The sequence below is a fragment of the Mandrillus leucophaeus genome, unplaced genomic scaffold (genome assembly GCF_000951045.1).
Source record: "Mandrillus leucophaeus isolate KB7577 unplaced genomic scaffold, Mleu.le_1.0 Scaffold310, whole genome shotgun sequence".
Lineage (NCBI taxonomy): Eukaryota > Metazoa > Chordata > Mammalia > Primates > Cercopithecidae > Mandrillus > Mandrillus leucophaeus.
In genome coordinates, this window is record NW_012103255.1 from 518038 (window position 1) to 538301 (window position 20264).

At 46.9% G+C, this 20264-nt stretch overlaps 1 protein-coding gene across 5 annotated transcripts in view; it reads right to left on the reverse strand.

Annotated features, from left to right (window-relative positions):
* Positions 1-20264, reverse strand: part of KCNN3 (potassium channel, calcium activated intermediate/small conductance subfamily N alpha, member 3) — a 184602-nt gene that overhangs the window by 59835 nt on the left and 104503 nt on the right. For all 5 annotated transcript variants that reach the window (XM_011987430.1, XM_011987429.1, XM_011987431.1 and 2 more), the window contains exon 3: positions 15678-16096. In XM_011987430.1, coding sequence (XP_011842820.1) covers positions 15678-16096 — 419 coding nt within the window. The remainder of the gene's footprint in view (positions 1-15677; positions 16097-20264) is intronic.

A 20264-nucleotide genomic window follows, 5' to 3' on the forward strand; every position in this document is an offset into this window, starting at 1 on the left:
AGAAGAAGAAGAAGAAGAAGAAGAAAGAAGAAGAAGAAGAAGAAGAAGAAGAAGAAGAAGAAGAAGAAGAAGAAGAAACAAGTAAATGAAAAGATAGAAGAAGAAGAAGAAGAAGAAACAAGTAAATAAAAAGATAAAACTCTTTAAAGGCTTTCCACTGCACTTAGGTTCAACCCTATAACATGGTCCTCGGGGCCCTTCACTATCAGCCTCCTGCCCCCTTCTGCAGCTCAGTCCCTGCCACACCCCCCACTTCATCTGTTTACTCTCCTTCCAGTGACTCCTTCTTCCCCCAGGCTCCTTGTGAGCCCAGGGCCTTGGTGCAGTCTCCTCTCTCTTCTCAGAAAGCTCACCCTCTTGGTCTGTGAAGGGCTTATTTCCTCTCTTCCTTCAGAGCCCAGCTGAAGCATCATCTCCCCAAAGAGACCTCCAAGCAGGCCCCAGATGAGTAGGATCCCTCTCCAATGCTATAACATTTTTTTTTAAAGAAACTTTTTTTTTCCTCTTTCACAGTGTATATCATAGATTTGAAGTTACCTACTTTTTGTTTCCTTACTTATTACCTGTCTTCCCTGGTAGACTATAAGCCCATGAGGGAAAAAATCATCTGTGTTTTATGCTTTAAGATATATTTAATTCCTAGCACAGTGGCTGGTGAATAGCAGAGCTCCATACCTATACAAAACAGTATTATTATTTAGCAAGTCACTCATGAGAGCACTGCAGCTCAGAGACAGGCGTGGCTCAATGCTCCACTTGGGATGCATGGATGCATTCCTGTGAGAGGGCCTGCATTCTCCGGGAGCAAGCATGATGAAGGGAAATGGCAGAGGAGGGAGAATGTCCAGGTAAAGGACAGATCTGCGTAGGAAATAGGGTATGGGGGGAATCAGTAGGAGATGTGTCCAGAGAGCAGGGGAGATCTCAACATTCCAGGCTCAAACAATCTCTGTTGAGAAATCAGTGCGAGCCTGAGAAACTAACTATTGCTTTTATCAGCAGGAAAACCAAGGCAGAGAGAAACAGACTTCAGGCCAGCCCTCAACTCTCTTGCTAAAGCTGGAAACAGGACAGGAGCCTCTTGTCCCTTTGAGTCCTGGCTGGTTCCCACATGGCTGAACCACCCTTCTGGCCTTACTGAGCTGTGGCTCTTATCTGGTAGTGGCCACGTGGAACAGGGGTATAAGTGGCTCCCTGCAGGATTCAGACTAAACAAGGCCCTTGCAATTGTATTGAAGAAAAGTTAACAGTAGAGCATGGGGCACAGAATGGAACTGTCAAGAGTGCCCAACCTAAACAGAGATGTGCCATGGGTCTTGCTCCCTGATTCCCAGACCATTATGCCTGGGAGCCCTTTGCCCTAAGAATATGGGCTACTCTCAGGCTGCTTTTCTTTTATTTCCCTTAAAAGGAAAATAATGCTGAGGAAACGGGAGGATGCCTAACACTTGGGGCACTATGTTCATTCTGGGGCCTTCACTTCATGAGGACACTGATGACCAGAGAGGAGAGTGAGCGAGAGGGTGGAGTCTGACCAGAAGTCCTGTGACAATGGTTGAGGGGACTGGAGACCACTGGGTTGGAGCAGAGAAGATTCAACCTGACTTTGGATACTCAAGGGACCTTCAATGGAAAAAGAAATACCCGGCTGCTTCACCGGGTGCTCACAGTGTGCTAAATGCTCTACCCTGTGCTAAGGGCTTTTTGTGAATTACCTCCTTTCCTGGCCTAATGTCACCTGCTAGTAAGAGCATGAGCAAGGTTCCAAGCCCACATCTGCCCAGATGTCAATGGCTTAACTGCCAGCCTATGGTGGTTGAACTTCTTTTGTGTGGACCCAGAGAACTGATTTAGGACCCAAGGCAGAAACTACAAGTTTTAACCAATATTAACCAATAATAGGAAGATACTTCTAAGTCAGAGCTGTCTGCAAATGGATTGGATAGTCTTTTAAAGTAGTGTCCCAGAGGGCGTTCAAAAGAGGCTGCATGACTCTGGTCAGGTTAAGTACATGTGCAAGGTTAATGGTAGAACCAGGGGTCAAACTTGGTTTTTTCACCCTGAGTTCAGGCAGTCCTGATCACAGGATGGAACCCGTGCTGGTGCGATTGCTACTGTGTACTAGGTGTTTTCCCCTTGGCTCAGTTGAAACATGTTTAAGATATTTAAAAGGAGTTTTACTAAGTTCTGTGCCCCCTCTATTGTGGGAGTGTCAGAGCCCATTTGGGTCCATTGCAGCATGTCTGGCCCTGTCTGAGAGGGCCCGCAGGGGCTGTGTTACCAGGGCAGCTCCCACTGCCTTTTGGGAAAACAAAATGACCAGGTGTGTTAGGGCCAGAGGCTTCTAGGACCACTACTCCAAGGCAGCCAGGGGACCTTGGATGCCCCTTGAACTCTCTGTGCAGTGGGGGTAAGCAGGCATCCAGATCTAATGGAACGAGGTGGGGTACTCAAGGAATATGGCATGTCTCACCCGTATCCCCTCTCAGCTCAGCCTCTGGGGGACTGGGGCCAAGTCTCAGGGAACAGAGGAGTCTGTATTAAATGGAAGGAGAAAATTGTTCTTTTTTTTTTTTTCCCCGAGATGGAGTCTTGCTCTGTCGGCCAGGCTGGAGTGCGATGGTGTGATCTCGCCTCACTGCATCCTCGACCTCCCGGGTTCAAGCGATTCTCCTGCCTCAGCCTCCTGAGTAGCTGGGATTACAGGCGTGCGCCACCACGCCCAGCTAATTTTTGTATTTTTAGTACAGACAGTGTTTCGCCATGTTGGCCAGGGTGGTCTCAAACTCCTGACCTCAGGTGATCCACCCACCTCGGCCTCCCAAAGTGCTGGGATTACAGATGTGAGTCACCACGCCCGGCCAAAAAAAAATCACATTTTTAAAAACCCTTCCAGCAGCTGCGCCATGTGAGCCAGGAATGCAGGGCTTTACCTGAGCCTGGGCGGGGGCCCCCAGCTGGCAGCGGAGGGCAGGGGAAACACGGCAGGGTGAAGAGCCATGCTCCTGAGAGCCAGCCTAGGACACCAAACTCACAGAGAAGGGGCCCTGAGGAGCTGAGGTGCCCGTCCTTTGAGGGAGGGGTCTGCACCAGAAATGTAGGGCACAATGGGATCACGAGGGGCAAACAAAACAACCCCAAAGTTGAAGGATGGAAAAGCAGACAGAATATGGATTTCCTGCTTGACTAATGTCAGCCCACAAATAGATGTGGCTGACGTCACTTACAGGAACCCCTTCCTTTTCCTTACCTCAGCCCCTCCGAGGAGGTGGGTGGGGGAGCGGGTGAGAACCAAGCCCCATGCCCTTAGGCATCCGCTGTAGAAAAGGAAGTCACTTCTCTCCTACACACCTAGCATGGCGCTAACAGTCGCTGTGTACCATCTTTGGCAGACTTGGGAAGGAATTCATTCCAGTGACAAAGGTCGGATGGTACTCCCCAGTTGGAGAAGGAACCCTGGCATTTAACTGGGTCTCCCTAAAGAAAAAATCCTGGAGACAAAGACATTAGTGACTTCCCAGCAGAAGAGAGTGGAGGGAAACCCAGGTTTGGTGTAATGCAGCAAATAATTTGGAATAATTTGGGGGTTGACTTGACTAAAAAAATGGAATGGTTTCTCAATGCAATATGGATTTCACTTTGCACCCACAGCCCTAAACTTAGTGCTGCAGAATGCAAATTTTATGGAAATTTTCCTTGTTTTACCAGTTTCTTTTTTCTTTTATTTTCTCTCTTTCTTTCTCCTCTCTTTCTTTTCCTTCTTTCTTTCTTTTTGAGACGGAGTCTCACTCTGTCTCCCAGGCTGGAGTGCAATGGTGGGATCTAGGCTCACTGCAACCTCCGCCTTTCAGGTACAAGCGATTCTCCTGCTTCAGCCTCCCGAGTAGCTGGGATTACAGGTGCGCACCACCACTCTGGCTAATAATTTCCCTATTTCTTGATTCTCCTTTCTAAGAGATATCATCCATTACTTATAATAGCTAAGTGATGTATAATTATTTAATATAAAAGTACGAAAAAACTAGCCACAAATTAGCAGTTTAAGTGTCACAGGGCACAAAAACACTGCCAATGAGGAAGAGAAAAGAACGGCTGAATACGAGATCACAGAACGAGAAAGCGGCCGCGGAGTGGGACTGGAGACTGTGAAGCACGCAGGTGAAATCAGAATGGGATCCCACTTGAGACAGGAGACAGGAGCCAGGAGCTAGCAGCAGCCGTGAAGCCGCTCCGGCTGTCGCCACAGCGAGAGGGAACCTGAACGCTCTGTTCCTCCGCGGCAAGTCCCTGCAGGTGGGGACACCGCCCACCCGGCCCGCCCTGCGACCCGCGCCCCCTGGCGGAGGGAGCCTCGGCCTCTCCCCGGCCCCGGCCGCACCAGAACCACCCGCGAACTCGCGGCCTCTCAACACCGGACCCAGCAGCACTGCTGGGCCGCAGATCCCGGCCGGCCCGGGAGGCTACTGAAGAGCCAGTGGAGCCTGCCTCGATCACACGTCCCCTGTGGAGCTCCACCTTCCCGCACGCCGGCTCAGGCGCTCCCATAAGCGGCCGACCGCAGAGTGGCTCCAAGGGAGGCGCCCGCCCGCGAAGAAGCACTCCGGCCCCGCAAAGGCGCCCGGCGCGCGGCCCTGTCCACCAAGGCCACTGGCCGATGGGTCGGAAGAGAGCCCTTCAAGAAGGAACTTGCATTGCGCTTATTAGAAAAAATTATATGTAAAAACTGAGCCATTCAGCTTTACTCCACCCTGCGTTGATGTAAAACCTGAGTTCCTATGGAAGATGAGGGGCTTTGTCAAGTGTGTAAAAACAAATGCTACCTCTTTCCATTAAAAAATTATATATGTATATGCATTCTCATTGTTGAAAATATAATTAAAAAGTAATGAAAAAATCACATGTAACCTCATGAGAAATCAGCTTAATATTTACATGTATGAAAATCACATGCACCTTGGGAGGTTGAGGCGGGTGATCACCTGAGACCAGGAGTTGCAGACCAGCCTGGCCAACATGGCGAAAACCCATCTCTACTAAAAATACAAAATTAGCTGGGCGTGGTGGCGCACGCCTGTAATCCCAGCTACTTAGGAGGGTGAGGCATGAGAATAGTTTGAACCCGGGAAGCAGAGGTTGCAGTGAGCCGAGATTGTGCCACTGCACTCCAGCCTGGACAACAGAGTGAGACTCTATCTCATAAATAAATAAATATTACATATGACACAAATAAATCAACTTAATGTTTCTATGTATTTTCCAATTATTTCTGCATCTATAAATCGGTAACATCCTACATAATGCTATTTTGTATGCTCCTTTTTCAAATATTACATCATGAATATTTTCCTACCTTACTGTAATTTTCAAAAGGTTGATTTTTAGGCTGGGCGCGGTGGCTCACGCCTGTAATCCCAACACTTTGAGAGGCCGAGGCAGGTGGATCACTTGAGGTCAGGAGTTCAAGACCAGCCTGGCCAATATGGAGAAACTCCGTCTCTACTAAAAATACAAAAACTTAGCCAGGTGTTGTGGCAGGTGCCTGTAATTTCAGCTACTCGGCAGGCTGAGGCAAGATAATTGATTGAACCTGGGAGATGGTGGCTGCAGTGAGCCGAGATGGTGCCACTGCACTCCAGCCTGGGTGACAGAACGACACTCCGTATCAAAAACAAACAAACAAACAAACAAAGAAAACAAACACGTTGATTAGATTTTTTAAGATTCTTGCTAACCACCCATCATATGGATGTGCCATACTTGTTTAACCATTTAAATCCTAGATGTTTACTTGGTTTCTCATTCTTTTCTGTTATAAACTGCACCATGCAGAAGCGGTTTGATGTAAATTGATTACTCTATTAAAATAGCTTCCTAGAAAGAGAATTCCTGGATCAAAGTTACAAACTCAAGGCTCCTGTGACAAATTGTTAAATTGTTTTCCAGAAAGGTGGTCTAATTTCCTTCTTGCCCTCAGCGTAAGACAACCCCGTCCACCCTCAACACCAACAATAAGAAGATTCTCCAGCCCTGAGTTCTATTTATTTAAAATTTTGTCAACTCCAGAGGAGAAAAAGTAATTCTCCTTGTAGTTATAATTTTCAGTTCTTTGATTAGCGGGACTGAATATGTGTTGTGTGTTTTATTTTACTGACTTTTTGTATTTCTTCCTTTGTAGTTGGCCTTATCGTCAGCCTGTTTTTTTCACTGGGGAGATGAGTTCTTCTGATTGGTTTCTAAGACCGCCTTGTATAATAGGGATATTTACTTCTTGTCATGTTTGCTGCAAATATTTTTTCTAGCGTAACATTTGCTTTTTAAATAAGTTCATATTTTTTGAAGGACTGAAATGTAAAATCGTGTGTATGATGTAATCAAACACACCAGTTTTTTCCTTCATGTTTCTTCTGAGATTTTATGCTTAACAGTTCTTTCTCCTCTCAGGGTTGATTAAATATTCACTTTGTTTTCTGGAGCTTGTTCATGGTTTCTTCTTTTACATCTGACTTTTTAATCCACCTGGAATTTATTTTGGTGGCTGGTGAGAGCTAGGGTTCCAATTTGATTTTTCATCTAAGCTTCCAATTTCCCCATTACCATTTAGTGAATAATCTCTTGCTTCCCAGTTGGTTTTCTTTCTCATATATTGGGTTCTAACATAGTAGGGTTTATTTCAGGGTTTTCCATTAGGTTTCATTGATCTGTCATTATTGATTTTTCAGTAATGCCAGAGGGACTTAATTACTTTTAGTTTTGTAATATATTTTAATATCTAGTAGAGAAATTCCCCTCAATGGTCTTCTGTTTCAAAAAAAAGTTAAGCTATTCTCACTCATTTATTAAAACATCCTCAGAATCAGTAGTTATTCTCCATTACAATTTCTAACTTTGTGTTTTCTTTCTTCTCAATTAAATTTATATTTTAGAAGTTGGTATCTTTTGGATTTATAAATTATGTTTTCCTGGTTTTTAAATTCATTAATTCCTATCTTTGCCTTTGTTCTAAACTTAATCTTCTCTCCTGAGGTTTGTTTTATTCTTCTAATGGATTCAATTATTTTATCTGTTCATTTTTTTCTCTTTTTATTATTAAAAATGGGGTCTCCCTATGTTGCCCAGGCTGAGGCAGTGGCTATCCACAGGCACAATCGTAGTCCACTACTGGCTGGAACTCCCAGGCTCAAGCGATCCTCGCACCTCAGCCTCCCAAGTAGCTGGGGCTATCAGTGCACACAATCGTGTCTGAAAAACTTTAAAGATATTTTTCATTTGAGTACACCTTTGGTCACATCCTGAGTTTTTATATATAGAGTCATCATTGTCATAATTTTCTAATAGCCTTTAATGGTAGTTTTGAATTCTCTGTTGCAATTGAGGAGATTGCTTTAAAAGTCCCACCCAAAAGTTTTCCTTTAATTGGAGTTTTATGGGCTTGTGGTCAGAGAATACAGCCCGCGCAATTTTTCTGATGTTTTGAAATGTGTGACCAAGAAGTTGATCGATTTTTTAAAGTGTTCCCTGGATGCTTAAAAAGATTTGTTTGTAGGTTACAAAGTGCTCAATTAATTTAAACATTTAACAATTCAGATTCTCAATCTCATTTTTTTTTTTTGTATAAAATTCACAGTTTTACTGTATATGGCACTTTTATCCATATTAAATGGTTCTTTTGGACAATTTAATGATTTCTGTTTTGAATTCATCTTGGTTTAAAATGAGAACTTCTATTCATTTGCCATCTGATTTGTACTTACCTAATAAATCTTTGCTCTTCATTTATTTTTGTGTCCTTCTGTTCTAGGTACTTCTTTTGTAAACTGCATGCATTAAATTTTCCTTTTAAATTTCATCTAAGAGACATTTACTTTTAACAAGGAGGTAAACACAATTATGTTGATTGTTACAAATTTTAAGTTTGTTTTTCTCTGATCTTCTTTCATACTTTGTATTGAAATTCTTTCTTCCGGCTTCCTTTATTTTTTCTGTCTTAGCTATGTGGGCTCTGATGTGGCATGGGAGGCACATGTTTCCAGGGTAGGGACAAGGCTCTCAGGCTGGTGTTGGAGTCTCAGGTCTGCTGGCTCTGTGGCCTGAGGCGCATCGCTCAACCTCTCTGTGTCTCAACATCCTCATATATAGAATGGAGATGCAATCTCATAGAGCTGTGGTACGGATTAAATGAAACAATACATGGCTGATGCTATTGTTATTCTTGTTATACTTATAAAATTTTGCCTGTGGTTCCTTTAGGTTTAAAAAAATATTTCTCTGATTGCTAAAACTGAGTAATAGGGCTTTATTTTAAAATTCTTCTCTACATAAGACAACGCATCTGGCAGGCTTTTACTAATCCCTTCTAGCCTTCTCCTCTCAAATTTTTAATCTGAGGATTTGCAGCCCTCTAATTATTGAATTATTGCTTTAATTTCATACATCTACTCTTTCCAGAATCTAGTTTTTCTTTGACATTAGAATTTGGAGTTTTGCAACCATTCGTAAGTTTAGTCTTGATTTCGTGTTTGCCTGTGTGAACCAATGTCTACCTGTCTTTCTTTACAACATTTCATTATTAAGCTCTTAATTGTGATTCATTCTTTGGTCAACTGGCAAACGAGTTCCCCGCAAAAGGGTAGGTGATTTACCTTGTGAGGCCAGAAAACTCCAAGAATGACTTTTGTTCCTCTTTGGTTGCCTCACTCAAATGACAGGGTGGATCCAAATTTAAAATGCTGTGGAAGTGTTCTCGTGACTCTGAATTTAGGGTTCCTGAGGGAGAGTGAGCTCCGGGATGCCTGTGTGCCTCTAGGATTGTTTCACCTTATGATTCAATAAATTTTCCAGAAAAGGAATGAATCAGGGTATGTCTAGGGGTGGCTCCTCCTGTCCCCCACATTCTAACTGGAAAAGAGGAATCCTTTTTGATCTGCCTACTCTGATCGACCATCCCCACACACAACATCCCCTTACCTGGGCCAATTCCGAAAACCTTTACTTTGTGTATATCTCTGATTATGCTTTTATCCAAATTATTATAATTTCTTCCTCTGAAATAACTCTAATTCTTAGATTTCACCAGGATCCTATAGCCTCCAGTTCTGTCCTACTCATCCTTTCTCTTATCTCTTTTACATTCTGAAAGAACTTCAAATTTTTTAAGTTTGTCTCCACATTCCACATTTTAAAAAATGTAATGCCATCAATGTGGATTTTCTTTTCGCTAAAACAATTTTAGTTTTCTAGACCTCTATGCTATGTGAACCGGATACATTTTCATTTCACATCTGCCCACTCTTCTCTGTCATAAGGATCATATATATTCTGGCACCCTATTAGAGATGCCCAAGACTCTTCTTTCTTTTCCCTTTTTTTTTTTTTTTTTTTTTTTGAGACAGGGTCTCACTCTGTCACCCAGGCTGGAGTGCAGTGGTACAATCTCTGCTCACTGCATCCTTGACCTCTCAGGCTAGGTGATCCCCCCACCTCAGCCTACTAAGTAACTGGGACTACAGGTGCACCACCACTCTCGGCTAATTTTTTTTTTCCCCCCCAGAGATCGGGTTTCGCTATGTTGGTCAGGCTGGTCTCGAACTCCTGACCTCAGGTGATCCGCCTGGTTTAACCTCCCAAAGTGCTGGGATTACAGGCGTGAGCCACTGTGCCTGGCCACCCAAGATTTTTCTAATGTTGCTTTTTGTTTCTCATAATTAAACATTTTTCAGGAATCTTCAGGATTATTTTCCTCTTCCTTAATGCTGCAGGTTTTTCTCAAAGGTCTCCAGCAGGATCCCTGTCGCCTCCCTACCTTTCCTCCTGAGCCATCCATCTCTCCGCCTGGCACCAGCAGGGGATTGCCACAGGCTGCTCCTTCCCTACCGGAGGCTAACTTCTCACTTCTCCAGCTTGAGGGCAGGGTTCCTGGGTCTAGCAGGCTTCATCCCATGTGGTAGGCTACTTTCCTATCCTCTCTAACTAGTCCTCTGATACCATAAACCAGTGGTTTGCAAACTTTTAAAATCATGAGCTCCTACCAGTTAAAAAATTTTTTAGCACGCCCTCCTCCATTATACACGTATTTATTATAAATTACAGACATGTATTGCTGTCTACCCATTTATTAAATGTTAGCTAGGCTTATTATATATATCCATATATATACCCATATATATACATGGGTAGAAGTTCTGATCATTTCTTCCCATAGTCCCATGGATCACTGTGCGTGTGCCCCACATTGGAGGTTATAACTCAAACCAAAGCAGCCCATGAGGAAGCACAGTGCCCGGCCCCACTGTTCCCAGGCTTTGCTCAGTTCTGCTCAGCCTACAGGGTTTTGCTTGCAGGTTTTCATCAACCCCATGTAGGGTGCTTCATCCCTGTAACGACCACCTTCCTACTGTTTTGTTTTTGGGTTTTTTTTTTTTTTGAAATGGAGTGTCACTCTGTTGCCCAGGCTGGAGTGCAGTCGCGGGATCTCGGCTCACTGAAAGCCTTGCCTCCCGGGTTCAAGTGATTCTCCTGTCTCGGCCTCCCAAGTAGCTGGGACTACAGGTGCATGCCACCACGCCTGGCTAATTTTTCTGTACTTTTAGTAGAGACGGGGGTTTCACCATGTTAGCCAGGATGGTCTCGATCTCCTGACCTCATGATCCCCCCGCCTCAGCCTCCCAAAGTGCTGGGATTACAGGCGCGAGCCACAGTGCCCGGCCATTCCTACTGTTCCCTTGGAGTGGAAGTACCCCTTCTTGGAGGGGGTAGGAGGTCATGGGAAGGTGATTGAAGGAGGAGGGAACTGTGGTCTTGCTTCCTGCTGCTGGCAAGTGCAAACCTGGGTGTCTGAGGCACGGGCAGAAGAGGGCACAGGAAGGAAGCCTCTTTTTACCTCCTTACAATGGGAGTGGTGGCTCTTTAATGAGAGAAAGAACGGATCACAAATTGTTTTTCTCCTGCTTTAGGAGCTAGGTCTCCAGAATAAAATTTCTCATTAAAATATCAGTATGCCAAAAGTTAATCACCACAATCAAAAACCTGTTGACAGACTGAAGACCTGGGACACTGAGACAGCCTGTTGCAGAATTTGGAGCCTCAGGAGGGACCAAAGCAAAGGGTCCAAAGGGTCCGAAGGGAATCCACTCAAGAGGCCAGGAGGGTCATTTACAAAGCAGGGCTCTGACGGCAAAGCTTACCCCACTTCATCAACGCTATGGGAAGCCTTGTTGCTCCTCCCAAGGAGATAAGCATATGAAGGTGAGCTGGCAGGCCACTGCTCAAGGCACGCTAGGAAAGCTGGCTTCTCCAACCTGCTGCCGCAGTGAGGACCTGGGGCCTCAGATGGTCTCTCCACCAGTAAGGCTGCTTAGCGCTTGACAGTGTATAATCAGGAGGTTCCTCCCTGAGAGGCCTGTGGGAGGTGGGCAGGCAGCCAGGAGAATCCCAGAGAATGCGGAGTGCCACAACTGTCAGGCCTCAGAACCCATGATGTAATGCCTCTCTGGGGGCAAGGAAAACAAGCCCGCTGTTGTCACTGCCCTCCCAGCAACCAGGCACTGCCCTCCCCATGGCACGGCTGTTCTGTGTAATTACGATCCCACTCTCTCCTTGGGAGGAGGAAATATGAAAAACCTTTGCTGTCACATAAAAACCAACCCAAGATATGAGAACTGTCTTTTAAAATACATCTTGCTGTAGAGAGATTTCCATAGCAACTTCAGAAGTGTGTGTATACAACTAGAGATAAGTCTAGGCTGATGAAAGCCACCTGGAATGTGAACAGGCTCTGGGCATCAGCAGCTGTGGATTTTTCTAGAACCTGTCATGATGCTGTGTGACCCTGGGCAAGTCACTTACCCTCTCTGATGCCTAAGGTGATAGAATCATCATTAGATCAAGCTGAGAGAGATCAAGTTCATCTTGTCCACACTGCCTGGTCTGATGCTTCAGTTCCCCAAGGCTTCCCCTGCTTTCAGTTTCTGTCCAGTCTCTGGCTGAATAAGTCCTGGCTGAAGGCCTCTGCCAATATTACTTATTATTTGATATTGGGAAAGACAATGATCATTTAAGCTTGATTCTAAAAATATTGCCCAGTGTTTGTAAGAGAAGTGCTTTGCCTGTTTAGGAAACAATGTATTAATAGGGCAGATTCCTGGGACGGAGTCTGTGAGCTGCTGAGATTTGGGGGTGGGAGTTTGATTGGGGCTGCTCTCAGGATCAACACCTCTGGGGTGTAGGGGAAGCTCCCAGGTGCAGTGGTAACAGAGGCCTTAGGCGATCCCTCAGGGACCCTGGAGCCCGGTTGAGTGTGCTACTAGAAGCAATCGGGGTTGGGCCTTTGAACTCCCACACTGACAAATCCCCTCGGGAGCTTGCTGCTCCCAGGCAAGGGGCTTGACCTTAAGAGAGGGACTCAGTCACAACCCCAGCTAAGGGAATGAGAGCCCGGGTCCTGGAGGGGCATCCGGGTGAAGCAATGTGTCATCCACTACATGGTTGTGTTTGAATTGGATATGAAGGCAGCCCGGGAGGCTTAAGTATGATAACATGGTCAAGACCATAGGCAGCGGAGGCAGGGAAAACAGCAAGACTGGGATTCACATGTCAGCCTCAGTGGCCTTGAGACTCTGAGATTGGGAAAGTTGCCAGGAGAGTCGAGGCCATGATTTCCTCGTTATGTGCAGGATTCAGCCTGGGTTGGTGACACACACATGGAAATTCAGAGTCAGAAACGAGTCCAGATTCTGGCTCCATGCTTACTATTAAGAGCTCGGTGACCTCGGGGCCAGTTACTTTCTATCAGTTTCCTCGATTCTGCCATGAGGCTTCATGTCCAATTCAAACACATCCATGTAGTGGATGACATGTTGCTTCACCCACATGCCCCTCCAGAACCTGGGCTCTCCTCCCCTCAGGCAAGGTACCTCTCTCATAGATCTATTGTGAGGGTAAGCTGGGATGGCATATGGATTTTACACAGAACTAGCACACGGGAGTAACAATAACATCTACCATGCTTTAATACACCTCATGTTATACCTAAGTCTTTGTTCAAATGGCCTTTTTGCAAGAGAAGGGAACTTTCAGAGAATTTCCGATTTGCTCATTGATCCACCATGCCTTGGTCTTAGCGGGAGCTTGTGACCCATGTCTGTAGAAAGAGAGAGAGAGACCCAGTGGCCCACCAGGGGCCAGGCTACCCCAGCCTCAGCTTGGAAGTTATGGAAGGCCATGCAATATCAAATGAGATGCATCATCTAAGTACTTTGCAAACTACATTCTTTAAAACAAGCTTATTTTCCAGTGAAAATTAGTCACCCCTTCTTGTGACAGGTTCAATAAATTATGAAACTCACTTGCAGGTACTTTGTTGCATGTTCAGCCTGTTTGCTCATCTGAAGTACATGCCAGGGATCATCCGAGGACGTGAAAGACTTCACATAGCTTAAAGGGCTACACAAATTCAATTACTATTGTTGATAGACAACGTGGCTTCCATCATTTAGAAAGGAAAACAGGAAGAATATAGGCCAATGTATGGTAGAAGTTGGGCTGTTCTAATTATAAGAAGGCAGCACAAAATTCCCAAGAGTTATCAAGGCATCTACACTATTATTACTAATTTTCACCATCACTGGATCGCAATACACAGTGCATATATACTACCTTGTTTGACTCTAACAGTAAATCCTGTATCCAGCTTTCAGATGAGAAAATTGAGGTCCAGAGAGGTGAAGCGACCAGCACACTGTTGCTCAGCTAACAGTACCATGAGGAGTCTGGGGTCAGAACCCAAGCACATGCTTTCTCCATTGGGCAAAGAGCGTCTGCTTACCGGAGAAGGCTCATGAAGCCCCGTGCAGTGTGGTCCCACTCAGAGCGGATGTTGCAATGTCAGCTGCTGAGTAATGGCGAGGTTCTGAATAGGTGAGCATGGTGTGTCCCTGAGGCTCTGTGTGTGAGAAAGGTCTTCCAACACTGCACTGGCTCTCACAGCCTGAACCTGCATCCTGGAGCCTGAACCCTTGTTCTGCGGCAGCAGAATGCCCTCTCAGTTTGACCGTGTGTCTGCTGGCCAAAACGCTGAAAGAAATATCTGCAAACAGAACGTCTCAAAAATAGGTAGGAGATACGGTTCAAGGTACCCATGTGGGGCATGTTTAGGCTAACTCTTCCCCAGACTTCTTTGTCTTGTTTGATTTCCGCTAGGACACTGGGGCATGGAAGGTTTGGCAATATAATTGTAAGTGTTGACGAATTAAGGATGACTACCAGAATCTGTGTAAATTACACAGGATGCTTCACCATACCTCCCAACATACTGAAAATAATCTCTCTCAGGTAAACATAGCTTCATTCTATTTCAAGTGATCCTCAATTTAAAATGAGGAAACTGTATTCCGGAGAGGTTAAGTAACTTGCCCCAGGTCTCACAGCTACTTAGGGGCAGAATCACGGTTTCTAACCTAGATTTGGACTCCCCATATCAAATCAGATTAAAATGAATATCCAGGGCTGGGTGCAGTGGCTCACGCCTGTAATCCCAGAATTTTGGGAGGCCAAGGTAGGAGGAACACTTGAAGCCAGGAGTTCAAGACCAGCCTGACCAACATGGTGAAACCCCATCTCTACTAAAAATACAAAAATTAGCCTAGCATGGTGGTGTATGCCTGTAATCCCAGCTACATGGGAGGCTGAGGCAGGAGAATTGCTTGAAGTTGGGAGGCAGAGATTGCAGTGAGCAGAGACTGTGCCACTGCACTCCAGCCTGGGTGAGAGGATGAGACTCCATCTCAAATAAATAAATAAATAAATAAATAAACAAATAAATAAGATGAATATCCAGGACCCCTTGCATGGAAGAAGAGTCATGAAAGGCAGCTCAAGGGTGGTAGAAGGAGGTGGTCTCAGTCCTGCCCTTGCACCTTGATGATGGCTGTTCCAAGGAGTTGGCATTTTGTTCTACAGCCCTGGATCTCTATCAGGACACATCTCCCTTCTATCTCATGGGTAGCTCCTCTGAATGACTCCCAACCACCAGCCTCCTAAAACGTTTCCCAAAGTATGTTCCATCAGTACAGTGCTTCTCAAAGTAAGGTGCATATGAATCACCAGGTGACCTTGTTAAATGCAAATCCTAATTCAGTCATTCTAGGCTAAGGCCTGAGATTCTGGGAATTGTTCTAACAAGTTCCCAGTGATGCCAATGCTGCTGGTCTGTGAACCAAACTTTGAGTAGCAAGGTACCAATAGTGCTTTATAATAAAAAGGGTTTGAGGGCAAATACAATTGAGAAAGTTTGAACTAAACGAAAATAAATGGTTTCATTACTGCAGGACTTCTCAGAGCCTTTAAAATGCTAATAAGCATTATTAGTACCCAAGAGGAAGAAATTGCAATGTGTTATATGTGAGTTACTGACGTAACCAGAATGATATATTGGTTTGCAAAGAAGCAACAGAAAATCAGGAAAATTCTGTGCCTTTTTCCCACCTTACCTTGGTTCCAAAGCTGCAATTACAGCTCATACTCAACCCCAACTCAGCACTCCCCTCTTTCCCACTGTCTCCTTTCAGGTGTCTGGGTACATGCCTGTCTTCTCCATCAGACCACATACCTCCTGGCACCCCTGCTCCTCCTCCCTTCCCTGTCCCAGCACAGACTCTGCACTCAGAAGGCCCCAGGTGGAATACCTTTCGCAGACACGGACGGTCCAGGCAGCAATGATCCACAGAGAGATGCTGAACACGAGCAGCACAGTGCCAGGGCAGATGGTCATGAGCGTCTTCATGACGAAGCGGGTGTTGAAGTTGATCTTGTTGAGGGCCCCGATGCTGCGGGACGAGGCATCGGTGAAGAGCTTGCTGTGCAGCAGCATGACTCGGGCGATCAGGTACAGGCGCAGGAACATGGGGATAGACAGGATGATGTCCACATCGGCCTCCGCCCGGGAGGGTGTGTAGGAGAAGGCCAGGCGCGCCGTCCAGAAGAACTTGTACTCGCCAGGAATGGGGTGGATGGCGCACACCAGCATCTCCAAGCTGATGTAGAGGATGCGCTCGTAGGTCATGGCTATCCGCCAGTCATCCGCGCCATTGTCGATCACGAAGAGCTGGTGGGGGCAGAGAGTCCATTAGTGTGGCCAGGACCAGGAAGCGCACAGCAGGGCCCAGACAGGACAGGTGGGGCAGGCTGGGGCAGGCTCCCGGGCTCAGGTCAGCCTGACCACCTCAGCCTGCTCTTTAGGGGCCTTGCTGTGTGTCAAGAGCCTTGGATGGGAAGTAGGGAGACCTGGATTCAGGTCCAGCTGGGAGGCCCTGGCTAAGACACTTTGACTCTCTAGGCCTCACTTTCCTCCTCTGCAAATCACTTCCTGAGATATAGTGATTTATAATAAGAAATCATATAATTGGTCTTTATCCTGGTTTAGGCACAGTTCCTAAAACCTTAGGAATTTCCAAAGTGATAAGTGTCTTTTGTATGCTAATGAGATGACTAGTGGCTGGGGTGGGAGGTGGGGATCCAGGGTAGCCTCAGGATGAGTGCTGGTTGCCAGGGGAACCAATCTGGTGATGAGAGGGCTGGAAATTTCAGCCCCACCCCACCACCTCCTGGGAGGGAAGAGGGGCCCGAAGGTTGAGTTGATCACCAATGGCCAATGATGTCATCAATTATGTCTGTGTAATGAAACCTCCATAAAATCCCAAAAAGACTGTGTGTGTGTGTGTGTGTGTTTTAACTTTTATTTTAGGTTCAGGGGTACATATGCAGGTTTGCTATATAGGTAAACTTGTGTTACAGAGGCTTGTTGTACAGATGATTTTGTCAACCAGGTACTAAGCCTAGTACCCAATAGTTATTTTTTCTGATCCTCTCCCTCCCACTCTCCACCCTCAGTGTCTATCGTTCCCCTCTTTGTGTTTCGATGAGCTTCTAGATAGCTGGACACATGGAGGTCCCTGGACACGTGGAGGGTTCCGTGCCCAGAGAGGGCATGGAAGCTCCACCCCTTCCCATGCGCCCTGCCCTTTGCTTCGCTCCCATATGGCTGCCCATCTGAATCCTTTGTAAGGTCCTTTATAATAAACCAGTAAATGTGTTTCCCTGAGTTCAGTAAGCTGCTCTAGAAAATTAATGAAAACCTGAGAAGGGCATCCTGGGAATCCCTGATTTATAGCCACTTGGTCAGAGGCTCAGGTAAAACAGCCTGGGGCTGGTGACTGGCGTCACAAGTGGGGTCAATGTGGTGGGACTGAGCCCTCAACCCATGGGAGCCAACACTAACTCCAGGCAGACAGTCAGGGCTGAGTTATATTGCAGGACACTCAGCCAGTGGCCACTGGAGAACTGCTTGGTATGTGGGAACCACCCCCTCCTTTTTGCTGACCACAAGTGTTCTATATTGAGCCACTTCCCAAGGTCCCTTCCAGCACACAGGTGCCAAATTGGCTCTTTCACGATGGTGAGAAAGATCAACTCATTTGTATTAAAAACACATCCCTGAGCCCCTGCCAGACCTGAGCTGAGCCCTGGAAGGGGATGCAAAGATGAAAAAGTCATGTTTCCCGCATGAGTGAACTCGCAAGGGCTGGCACAGATTCCTTCTCCCCACTCAGAGAAGGGAGCACAAGTGTTTGCTGGTAGCACTGCGCTCTCAGACAGTGCAGTGAAGCGTTCACGGCACGGACTCTGGAGCCGGACTGCCTGATCCTAACACTACTGGCTCCACGATCTTGGGCAAGTTACCGAACCGCCCTGTGCCTCAGTGACCTCATCTGGGGATGATGATAATAGCTGCTGCACAGAGGCCGCTGTGAGGCTGCAGTGGGTTCGTATATGCAGCATGCATGGAATCCTGCCTAGCACCCAGCATGCTATGTAACTATTAGCTATTCTTAGTTTTAGCATTATTAATGGATCTGGTCTGTCTTTCTGTAAAATGACAGTTGGACTCAGTGATGTCTAAGCTTCCTTCTAGCCCTAACCTTTCACGAAGATGCTTCCTGCTGTCACCTCATGAGGATGGCTGTTCACACAAGAATTGACTGAGCACCAGCTGTGTGCCCAGCCTTTGTCTTCGGGTAAGTCCCACTGTGGAGTCCCACCATGTTTGATGACTGTGAAACGGAGTTCACATCTTTCCCCTCTGTGGCCTCAGTCTTCATCTGAGACTGAAATGAGAAGCCTGTAAGGTCTCATCCAGCTCAGATGATTTGATTCTTGGAGGGTGAGGCCTGAGATCCGCGCATATGTTCGGTGTGGGCCTCCTGTGCAGGCACCTCACTTCTGGGAGGTAGTGGAGTGTTTATCATCACGCTATGCCCTCTCTCTACTGGGCCCTTGGCCCTCCAGCAGATCTGGCTGATGCCTGTCCCAGCTCATCCACAAACACATCCCACTCAAGACTCCAGCCTCATATGCTGCCTGCTCCACCGATAGCCACAGAGAGCTGCTGCTCTCCAAAGCTGCTTATGTTTGCCTTTAAACAGGAGACAGGCAGGGTCCTGTGGCCTAACATGAGCTCAGGATGAAGGGCACCAACACCAGCACCTCCTGGCCAGGAGAGCAGCCCACGCATGCATCCTGGGAAGGCCTGAGCTACAAGGCTGGAAGAAACTAGGCTGGGTTAGGAGAAATTAATGTTGAGGCCAGGGTTGGGTGGAGGTTTTACTTAACGTGGAAATACACCCTCAGCACAGAAAGAGTAACAGAGAGACTGGATCAGCGTGGATTTGTGGGGCCTGGCTGAAAGCCAAGTGAAGCCTTCCTTTCCTCCCTTACACAGGGAGATCAGGGAATGAAGGGCTCTTTATTCTGTCCATCCAACTGTCTCCTTGATGGTCTGGGCTGAAGGAAGCTTCTGCTCTGTTTCAAAGTTAGTCACCAAGCAGCTTTCTCTCCCCATTTTGCTGCCTTCCTTAGTTCAGCAGGAACCGAGGACCCAGGAGAGGACCTATGGTACCAGGCCTGGTGTGGGGTGGGCGGGCGATGCTTGCCTTGCTTTTAGCACCTACCTGTGATATGTTTCGGCAGCAAGGGGAACCTACCAGGCAATTCAGTGGGCCCTGAGAGGCATGGGCGGGGGAGGCAGCACTAGGAGGCAAGTCTCTCACCTTGCTGAGCCTCAGTTTCTCTTTCTCCCTGCTGTGTACCCTTACAAAGCCATAATGGAGAGCAGAGGAGACAATGGGTTGACAGGGCTTAATAAACTACAAAGGATCATTTGTTCATTCATTCATTCATTCAACAAACATGTGTTGAAGGCCCTATGAGCAGCCCCCCACCGACCCACCCATAAGGATCCTGAAGGGAAACTAGAGGGGACTGTGGGAGCAACTGGCTGAGAGGCTCACCTGGTGGCTCTAATCAGGGAGCTGTCATTTCTGAACAGGAGACAGTACCCAGCACAGCACCAGCTGGAGACTCACCCTCCTCCTTCCCCAGTGCAGCTGAGCCTGGGTTTTTCCAGACACAGGTTTCCCCCAGCAATTGGAAAGCCCTAATGGCTGTTCAAAGGGTTCCCTCTGCTTCTAACTGCCGCCCGACAGGCCAAGCCATGGCAACGTGACTGCCTGGCCAAATTCTTCAAATGCAAAATTAAAACCATCTACTCTGTAATAAAGAATTGCATCTGGTTACTATAGTAACTGGGTTCACTCTGGGCAGGAAGGGAAGCAACAAGTAACAGATTCCTTTGATTGCCTGATGAGGAGCGGGATTGTAAGCCGTCACAGCTGAAGGGGAGAACGCATCAGCAGCTCTGCCCAGCGTGACGGGAAGGTGCTGGTCCCCAGCTGCCTCTCGGGTGCCCTGCCTCAGTTGCAGCTTGCTGGTGCAGGGAAGGTGGGGGCCACATGGGGTAGTGGAGCTGGAGGCCAGAGAGCTAGCCTGAAGTCCTCCACATCCAGGTATTAGCCATGTGATCTCAGGCCCTGTGTGACTTCTCTGAGCTTGTTTCCACATCTCCAACAGGGGAACATTGACCTTGGCCCTGCCTGCCTCATGAGGTTAGTGTTAGGATCCAATAATACAGATAAAAAGTTAGTGGCTGGGGTTGGTGGCCCACGCGGTGGCTCACGCCTGTAATCCCAGCACTTTGGGAGGCCGAGGCAGGCAGACTGCCTGAGCTCAGGAGTTCGGAAACAGCCTGGGCAACACAGTGAAACCGTCTCTACTAAAACACAAAATAATTAGCCGGGCGTGGTGGCGGGCACCTGTAGTCCCAGCTACTCGGGAGGCTGAGGCAGGAGAATCGCTTGAACCTGGAAGGCAGAGCTTGC